General features: G+C 44.2%; 1 protein-coding gene across 1 annotated transcript in view; it reads right to left on the bottom strand.

Annotated features, from left to right (window-relative positions):
• rcor1 (REST corepressor 1) overlaps positions 1-2,863 on the bottom strand; it is a 9,203-nt gene extending 6,340 nt beyond the window's left edge. Inside the window, exons 1-2 of the mRNA XM_076107341.1 lie at positions 2,198-2,863; positions 2,048-2,107 (exon numbers count right to left, since the gene is read on the bottom strand). Of these exons, the coding sequence (XP_075963456.1) occupies positions 2,048-2,107; positions 2,198-2,396 (259 nt within the window). The 5' untranslated portion in view covers positions 2,397-2,863. The remainder of the gene's footprint in view (positions 1-2,047; positions 2,108-2,197) is intronic.
• Positions 2,864-10,509: the final 7,646 nt, after the last annotated feature.

Here is a 10,509-nt window from a genome sequence, read left to right as displayed (position 1 = left end):
GACAGTAGTAACCTGTCTGTCTCTGTGTGTACCTGTCTCTCTCTCAGTGAGGCAGTAGTAACCTGTCTGTATCTCGGTGGTAGAGTGTATAGGGGTTCCTAATAAAGTGGACACTGGGTGTGTATATATATATATATATATATAGGGTCCAACCTCTTGGACCCTCACCAGTCCGGGTTCAAAGTGGGTCACTCGACTGAGACAGCCCTCCTTGCGGTGACGGAGTCGCTTCATGCAGCGAGATCTAAATCTCTCTCCTCTGTCCTGATTCTCCTGGACCTGTCTGCGGCGTTTGACACTGTTAACCACCAGATCCTCCTATCCACCCTCGAGGGGATGGGCGTTTCAGGCTCTGCACTCTCCCTGTTTGCATCCTACCTGACAGGTCGATCCTACCAGGTGTCATGGAGGGGCTCTGTGTCGGAACCACGCATACTGACTACGGGGGTTCCGCAAGGCTCAGTCCTGGGCCCCCTTCTCTTCTCGCTCTACACAACATCTCTGGGTTCTGTTATTCGCTCGCATGACTTCTCCAACCATTGTTATGCCGATGACACCCAGCTGGTCTTGTCATTTCCCCTAGGGGACACTCAAGTGGAGGCACGCATCGCTGCGTGCTTGGCTGACATCTCGAAGTGGATGACGACACACCACCTCAAGCTCAACCTGGACAAAACCGAGCTACTGTTCCTCCCGGGGAAGGGTTGCCCGCACTGAGACCTGTCCATCACCATTGATGATACCGTGGTGACGCCAACTCAGACTGTGAGAAACCTGGGTGTGACCCTGGATGACCAACTGTCGTTCTCAGCAAACATTGCATCGGTTACACGCTCCTGCAGATTCCTGCTCTACAACATCAGGAGGATTCGCCCCTTCCTCACTGATGAGACGGCGCAGGTGCTCATCCAGGCTCTTGTCATCTCCCGCCTGGACTACTGCAACTCACTACTTGCCGGAGCCCCGGCGTCGGCCATCAGACCTCTGGAGCTTGTCCAGAAAGCTGCAGCTCGCCTGGTGTTCAATCGCCCCAAGTTCTCCCACACAACTTGCCTTCTCCGTTCTCTACACTGGCTACCTGTAAGAGCCCGCATCCAGTTTAAGACTCTGGTGCTAGCCTACAGGGCAGTGAAAGGAACAGCTCCTTCCTATCTCCAGGCCATGGTCAAGCCCTACACCCCGGCCCGACCACTTCGCTCTGCTACCTCGGGGCGACTGGTTGCCCCGTCGCTCAGAGGTCCCTGCGGCCGATCGACCCGGTCGCGGCTGTTTTCTGTCCTGGCCCCACAGTGGTGGAATGAACTCCCCACTGACGTCAGGACGGCAGAGTCACTGCCCATCTTTCGGCGCAGGCTGAAAACTCACCTCTTCAAGAAGGCCTACCCTTCTGCTTAGCACTTACTTAGCATCTATTGTATTCATACTAGCTTATTGCACTTATTGTTTTTATATTAGCTTGTGGCACTTATTGCATTCCTTTGTTTCTGCACTGTACGTTGGCTCTGGTTTATGCTCTTAGATGCTTGTTTGAGGTAGGGACATGCACTTATTACTTCTGGTGACTAGTTGTTCTCTCGAAAACCGATGTTGAATACACTTATTGTAAGTCGCTTTGGATAAAAGCGTCTGCTAAATGACTGTAATGTAATGTAATGTAATATATATATATATATATATATATATATATATATATATATATATATATATATATATATATATATATATATATATATATTTTTTTTTTTTATTTATTTTTTTTTTTTTTAAATAATAATTATATATTAACATCACTATAACACACTCAGTATGAAAGTAAAACCAGTCTGGTCAGAAGCTGTAAAACAAACTAGAAGTGATCTGTTGTAGAGCTAGAAGCTGCTCCTGTTTAGTCCCTCGAGTTCAGAACTGGACCCACTGAGATCCAGTACAATCAGAACCAGTAGGACTTGAGTACTAACACAGCTGGAACCAGTTTGAGAGGTTCTGCTGAGCAGCATCAGTGCTGGTGTTGTTCGAGGCTACCACTCCTGGTGCTTTAGACTCTTACCCGGGTCAAAATCCGGAACCACGGCCTGGTACTGCGTTCCGACTCGCATCCCTCCTCCACCTGCACACACACACACACACACACACACACACACAGTATAACTTAGTAGTAGTACACACAGAGTACACGACGTTGTTCGAGGCTACCCACCATGCTCCTCGTCGCTGCTGGAGCCTCCCGAGCTTCCTTCTTCCCAGCAGCTGTTGTTGGTGCTGGTTCCATTACCGGACAGAGTCTTCCCGCCGTGGTTCGACACCGCTCCGGGTCCGACGCCTCCGGCACCGCCCGCCGGGCCTCTGCCTCTCCTCTTACCCGGAGCCTCCGGGTTTCTCTCCAGCATCGCCGGCATGAGGAGGACCGAGGAGGACCGAGGCTAACTGCTAGCTGCTAACTCTAAGCTAACAGCTCTCTAGTTAGCTTTTAGCTTACCCTGCTATAACGAAACCGAACCGGCTAACTAAAGCTAAGCTAAGTGTTCGGTCCGCCGGACAGCAGCGAGGCGGGTTCGGTTTGAAACAAAGAGACTCTGTGCTGGAAAAGATCCGGAAGAAGAAGCTAACAGCAGAGCAACGAGACCCAGAAGATGCTAACACGGCTAACAAGAGACCGAAAAGTTAGGGGACAAGCGACCGGAACCAGACGGAACCAGACCGACATCGACAAACGGAACCAGACGGAACCAGAGGCACCGACAGGAGAAGAGGATCGATGAGAAGAGCCGGGAACTGATCAGAGACCAGGAACACTGAGGAGGATCGATCAGAGCGAGAGAGTGTGTGTGTGTGTGTGTGTGTGAGAGAGAGTGTGTGTTAATGTGTTTGTGTGTGTGTGGGGGGGGGGGGGGGGGGGGATAATGTGTGTGTGTGTGTGTGTAGATGATTTGATGGTTAATGACATAGAACATTATGAATATTGATTATCAGCCTGAAATATAAAACATGTCTCATCTAGAACTTCTAGTCCAATCATCAATCAGACACTAAGACATCTAGATATGAATAATCAATTGTATTATTATTATTATTTAATATATACAATATAATGTATTACTATTAATAATCTATAATATATTTATTATCAGTGGAGGCTGCTGTATAAACACATAATAAATATCAATAGAATAAAACAGCTGTAACAATAATGTCTTCATATCTGCTTACATTGTGTTATAAACCATTTATTACACGTTTATACATTGATCCTACAAATGAACAATATGAACAACATGTGGGTATATATATATATATATATATATATATATATCTAGCTTACTCTGAAGTTTGACCCTCATTGTTGTTACATGAGTGGGATCTGATTGGTCCAGCTCTAACATGAGCTGGTGGATCTGATTTATCCTTAATTAACAGGATAAATATAGTATAAAAAAATGTAAATCCTAATTTTCTGTCTAATTGTAATACTTAATGCTAGATTGTTGGCTATTAGTCTCATTTTGTGCATTAACAATAATAATATATAAGGTTATTTATTTAGCATCTGTAAATAAAGATATTTATTGAGAAAGCCTACATCCTACTTGATGTCAACATGTTCTCAGTCAGAGCACTGAATGTGTCCATCGATTAATGATTGTGAAGCATCACAACACGTATTAAAAGAAAAGCACAATTGTCACTGATGGAAACTTGCAGCGTTGCTTCTCCTCCATGTGTAGCCTGTTTATGTAGCTGTGATGTTTGGACAGTTGGTTCAGTTTTTAAATTTCTTAAATTTACGGTTGTATGATTTAGAAATGACGCTATCTTCACATATATTTATTTATATAAATGTTTAAATAAATATGACATCCAAGAACTAAAATATGCCAAATCTTATATCCTCAATTATAATAATAACATAGTTAAATATATAAAAAGACATCCAAACTTAAAGACCAGCAATTTAGTGTTAAGTGTGTTGCTCAAGGACACATCGACATGCTCCTAGCAGAGTCGGGGATCAAACCGCCGCTCCTCTGATTGAAGGACGGCCCTGCGCTCCACTTAGCCACAGTCGCCCAAGATCAGTTCTAGACTATGGCTGTGTGGCTTATAGGTCGGCGTCTAAAACCTTGTTGGGAAAACTGGATGTAATACAAGCGTCAAGAATATGTAGTGGGGTCTTTAAAACAACATCTGTGCCGGCATTGCAGGTAGAAATGGGGGAAATGCCGTTGGAGCTGAGAAGAATACAGATCATGATGACATATTGGGTCAGTTTACAAGTTTAAGGACATAACAACCATCCAACAATAAGTGCAATTGAGCCATGCTGGGAACATGACAACAGGCCAACAAAGAGCTCTGGTTGGGTTGTTCAGAAGAAGGCTAGTGAATTAGGTTATAGGAGTTATTCTCCAGCTGTGGTCCAGCTGTTCCTCTTTGGTTACTGCCACAGCCTGGAATAGATCTTGGCCTCCTTGAACTGATGAGAGATGAACGTTGGGGAAACTGTAAGATCTTCAAGTCATACATCAGTTACCACAATTAAATACAGATTTATGGATCTAAAGACCCTAAAACTGGTAGAACAGCAGCAGTGATCCTAGAATTCCATTATGAGTGTGGGAAGAGACTCAGTGATGATGTATCTGTGTTTACATGTGAGATGATGGCCATAGAGTTATTGTGTTACAGTGGGTAGAGGACGTCAGGCCAGAGAGAGGTGATGGCATCAAACTCATGTGCAGTGCTAACGAGTTTGACATGTTGCCACTCCAGAAGCAGAGAGGATTTACTGTTTGAAATACTTCAATCATTTTTAAGAATCCATCAAATGCGGATAGCGGTTCATTTAGTGTGGGTCCATGTTGGAGTCGATGGCAATGAGAAGACAGATAAAGCAGCAAAAAGGGCTTTGAAGAGTGGGAGAAATAACGTTAATGTAAATATAAGTAAGTCAGAAGCTAAAGTGGTGATTAAGGGACAAATCAAAAAGATATGTCAGAACGAATGTAATAAAGGGAGTAAAGGAAGATATCTGTTTAAAGAGGAACCATTGGTTGGGAGCAGGATCTAGTGGACCAACTAGAAAAGAGGAGACGATTATGACAAGACTAAGGAATGGCCATACTGGTCTTAACAGTTCCCTCTATGTTATTAGAAAGCATAATAATGGAAAGTAAATTTTGTGGAGGTACGAGTCAGAGAGAAGTTTTGAAAAAAGGTCTCAGAGAGATTGGAGAGGAAAATATCATATATATTTAGAGAATATTTAGAGTCAACAACACTAATGAATAGAATTTGAGAAAGAAATGTATTATTATTTATTTTTTCTATATGTATATATATATATATATATATATATATATATATATATATATATATATATATATATATATATATTTATTTATATACATATCTTTATTTATTTACACACATGTGTATGTATGTGTGTATATATGTATATGTATTTATTTTCGTTTGGTTGTGGTATTAGAGTCCTTAGTCCACACTCCAGATTAGTGGGAGGCGGTAATGCACCCGAAAGCTGTTTGCCAACCGCCAAAAAAAGCAAAAGAAGAAGAAGAAGAAGAAGAAGCAGGCGGCTGAAAACGGTCCGACTTGAACGCAGTTTTTTGTCAACGCCCCTTTCTACGTCCGCCTGCTCTCGTCTGCTTTCCAGGCGAGGCGCAGTTCAACTCGAACGAGCCTATTGGTCCAGCTCTAACATGAGCTGGTGGATCTGATTGGTCCAGCTCTAACATGAGCTGGTGGATCTGATTGGTCCAGCTCTAACATGAGCTGGTGGATCTGATTGGTCCAGCTCTAACATGAGCTGGTGGATCTGATTGGTCCAGCTCTAACATGAGCTGGTGGATCTGATTGGTCCAGCTCTAACATGAGCTGGTGGATCTGATTGGTCCAGCTCTAACATGAGCTGGTGGATCTGATTGGTCCAGCTCTAACATGAGCTGGTGGATCTGATTGGTCCAGCTCTAACATGAGCTGGTGGATCTGATTGGTCCAGCTCTAACATGAGCTGGTGGATCTGATTGGTCCAGCTCTAACATGAGCTGGTGGATCTGATTGGTCCAGCTCTAACATGAGCTGGTGGATCTGATTGGTCCAGCTCTAACATGAGCTGGTGGATCTGATTGGTTCTCATGTAAAATGTTTCAGTTCCAGTTGGTGACCAGCAGAGAGCGCTCTTCATCATGTTAATATTCAGTGTTTGATGATGATGATGAAGATGTGATACTAAGGTTACATCTTTATAGATGAAATCTATTGATTTTAATAAATGTTTCATGTTATTTTTATAATTTAACTGATAAAGATGAATATTAACTTCATATTCTTACAATTATCATGAAAACTGGAGTTTTAAGTACTGTAAAATATATAGTACCTCCAAACTGTACTCCAGCACAGTGCTAGTACCTCCAAACTGTACTCCAGTATAGTACTAGTACCTCGAAACTGTACTCCAGCACAGTGCTAGTACCTCCAAACTGTACTCCAGTATAGTACTAGTACCTCGAAACTGTACTCCAGCACAGTGCTAGTACCTCTAAACTGTACTCCAGTGTTGGGAATAACATAGCCTCAAAAAGGGGGCACCAATATGTTGGGAATAACATAGCCTGACACGGGTTATCAGCAATGTGTTGGGAACGTAAAGGAGCGTGTTTGGGTTATCAGCATCTAAGAAACTAAATTCTTGACATCAATAGAATTATTAATGTCAGTAACAATTATTAATGATTATTAATAATAACGGGGCACCACCCTGTGAACAGGGACCAATAACCAAACGATAAACTAAGTCTCATAATTAGTGTTCACTCATAATGTCAACAGTCTGAGTACTATTACACATTCAGAGTGAAAGTGAAGGTTTAAGTTCGAGCACAGACCACATATACAGCTATTATCACAATACATGCACAAAGTAATCACAGACAGCTGCTCTTTAAAATATAACAGAGTTTATTACGAATGATCTAGTCAACTAATATCTAAACTAACAACAACTATACATTCATGAGCACGCTATCTAAAATCAACAGACTACTGAAAAGAGGGGGGAGTGTGTGTGTGTGTGTGTGTGTGTGTGTGTGTGTGTGTGTGTGTGTGTGTGTATGTGTGCGTAAGGGGGAGGAGCGAGGGAACAGCGCAGCGACGTATGACGTAGTTGGGACGTGGTGACGTCTCTCATGCGCGAGACTCAAAATGGCGGATAGCCAACAGGAGACCCGGCGTCTAGTGCCGGTAGCCGTTTAGCACGTAGCTAGATTAGCTCAAAGCTATATGTGTGTGTGTGTGTGCATTAGTAAAAGAGAAGGGAAAGGAACAAAACAAAATGAAATAAAACAAAAGATTAAGATCCTCTGCGCCGCGCGGGAGTACGGAAGATTGCTCTCTCAGCCAGGGGAGCAAGAACCGCGACTCTTTGTCTCAGCCGGCGGTTCTGACCTCCTGAACTGATGAGAAGCAACTTCGACCTCACTAGGCGGCTAGCTCAACACAGATCACGGCAGCATGAAATACACTAACTTCTCCACAACCCCAACGATCTCAGCGACCGTTAGTGTCGGTGATCATAAAGCATACACCACGTTATCAAAATGAACAGTACTTTAAGCACACAAACAAGATAAAATAAACACAAATGAACTCTCTCTAACTCTGCCCAGACTCTATTTCGCCTTACGGTACGATGCAATCGTGGTGATTGAGGGGGGTTCTTCTGAGGGGTTCTTCTGAGCTTCGTTGGGCCCAGGCAGTGCGGCTGCGGGCCGCGGGAGGTGTTCTCTCGGTAGGAGAGAATCGCTGTCGTCTGGATAAGGGATTTTCGCGTCCTTATGTCTGGAGCAAACGAGGCGCTTGGTGGAGAGTGGAAGTTCTCTCTCTCTCTCTCTGAAGAAGTCTTGCTTCTTCACTTCTGCAGGACTAAAAAGGGGTTCGCTTCGTGGATACGAACAAAGATAAAATAGACAGTTTGGTGAATTCGGCCAGCGAATATAAACTGTTAAACCTACGGTTTGGTTAAAAAGGGGAACAACGTTGCATGTGTGCCTCCTGCTACCCCGGAGGGATCGATGGAAAAAGCATTGAGGTGGGGGTTGCAGGTAGTTTTGTAGAACAGTGGCTGAACCACAGGGGTCCTGGGGTGTCTTGGCTCTCGGCCAATTAGATTGCAGCGCTGCTTTCAGGTAACTTCAGGAACACCGTTTTTTTTGGGGGGAGGAAACTCACACCCTAATGTGAATTTCTTCAGAATTGGGGGTTTGGTGCTCAAACTACAATCAGGATGAAACCTTTGCTTGCAAAAGGGAAGGCCTGACTCTCTTTGTTCCACAGCACATGTCGAAGCCATATAGTCAGATCCCAACACCAGTATAGTACTAGTACCTCTAAACTGTACTCTAGCACAGTACTAGTACCTCTAAACTGTACTCTAGCACAGTGCTAGTACCTCTAAACTGTACTCCAGCACAGTACTAGTACCTCCAAACTGTACTCCAGTACAGTGCTAGTACCTCTAAACTGTACTCCAGCACAGTACTAGTACCTCTAAACTGTACTCCAGCACAGTACTAGTACCTCCAAACTGTACTCCAGCACAGTGCTAGTACCTCTAAACTGTACTCCAGTATAGTACTAGTACCTCTAAACTGTACTCCAGTATAGTACTAGTACCTCCAAACTGTACTCCAGTATAGTACTAGTACCTCCAAACTGTACTCTAGTACAGTACTAGTACCTCTAAACTGTACTCCAGTAGTGCTAGTACCTCCAAACTGTACTCCAGCACAGTGCTAGTACCTCCAAACTGTACTCCAGTATAATACTCGTACCTCTAAACTGTACTCCAGTATAATACTAGTACCTCCAAACTGTACTCCAGTATAATACTAGTACCTCCAAACTGTACTCCAGCACAGTGCTAGTACCTCCAAACTGTACTCCAGTATAGTACTAGTACCTCTAAACTGTACTCCAGTACAGTACTAGTACCTCCAAACTGTACTCTAGTACAGTGCTAGTACCTCTACACTGTACTCCGGCAGTGCTAGTACCTCTACACTGTACTCCAGCAGTGCTAGTACCTCTACACTGTACTCCAGCAGTGCTAGTACCTCTAAACTGTACTCCAGTACTAGTACCTCTAAACTGTACTCCAGTATAGTACTAGTACCTCTAAACTGTACTCCAGCACAGTGCTAGTACCTCCAAACTGTACTCCAGTACAGTGCTAGTACCTCTAAACTGTACTCCAGTACAGTACTAGTACCTCCAAACTGTAATCCAGTGTAGTACTAGTACCTCCAAACTGTACTCCAGTATAGTACTAGTACCTATAAAGTGTACTAGCTATTTATACATTAAAATATTTATTAAAAACAACACGTTTACTTCAATACCTCTGTAGACCACATGTACTTTGTGTAATTATTGTGAAGTCACGTGACTACTGATCAGCTGATCAGTGTTATGAGCTCTGTTTACTGTGTTCATCTGAAGGCCGCTATGTTCGCTATGTGAGACACTCAATCTACCCCCCCCCTCCACCACTCCAGAAACAAACATCCACAGATGGAGCTGATGAGGGGGGGGGGGGGCAGCAAGAGGAGCGGGACACAGCAGAAAAACAAGCCGCAGATCACTGGGGGTGAGACTATAAAAGTGAGAAGGAGCTGAGGACGGAGGTTTGACTGAGAGACAGACGGTTTGTGACTGCAGGCTGAACCAGGATCAGAACGTTTATACAGTTTCTCAGTTGGATTTCAGGGACTCCTTCAGACCAGGTGTGTCTCTTGTCTCCTTTAGACCAGGTGTGTCTTTTGTCTCCTTCAGACCAGGTGTGTCTCTTGTCTCCTTCAGACCAGGTGTGTCTCTTGTCTCCTTTAGACCAGGTGTGTCTCGTCTCCTTCAGACCAGGTGTGTGTTGTCTCCTTTAGACCAGGTGTGTCTCGTCTCCTTCAGACCAGGTGTGTCTCTTGTCTCCTTCAGACCAGGTGTGTCTCGTGTCTTCTTCAGACCAGGTGTGTGTTGTGTCTCCTTTAGACCAGGTGTGTCTCGTGTCTTCTTCAGACCAGGTGTGTGTTGTGACTCCTTTAGACCAGGTGTGTCTCGTCTCCTTCAGACCAGGTGTGTGTTGTGTCTCCTTTAGACCAGGTGTGTCTCGTCTCCTTTAGACCAGGTGTGTCTTTTGTCTCCGACAGACCAAATGTGTCTTATGTCTTCTTCAGACCAGGTGTGTGTTGTGTCTCCTTTAGACCAGGTGTGTCTCTTGTCTCCTTCAGACCAGGTGTGTGTTGTGTCTCCTTCAGACCAGGTGGGTCTTTTGTCTCCTTTAGACCAGGTGTGTGTTGTGTCTCCTTCAGACCAGGTGTGTCTTTTGTCTCCTTTAGACCAGGTGTGTGTCTGTTGTCTCCTACAGACCAGGTGTGTGTTGTGTCTCTTACAGACCAGGTGCTTCTCGTGTCTCCCCAGGTGTGTCTCAGGTGTGTCATC

Source organism: Anarhichas minor, unplaced genomic scaffold (genome assembly GCF_050575085.1).
Source record: "Anarhichas minor isolate MPS153535 unplaced genomic scaffold, ASM5057508v1 ptg000038l, whole genome shotgun sequence".
NCBI classification, from domain to species: Eukaryota; Metazoa; Chordata; class Actinopteri; order Perciformes; family Anarhichadidae; genus Anarhichas; species Anarhichas minor.
This window is presented reverse-complemented; position numbering and strand designations above follow the sequence as displayed.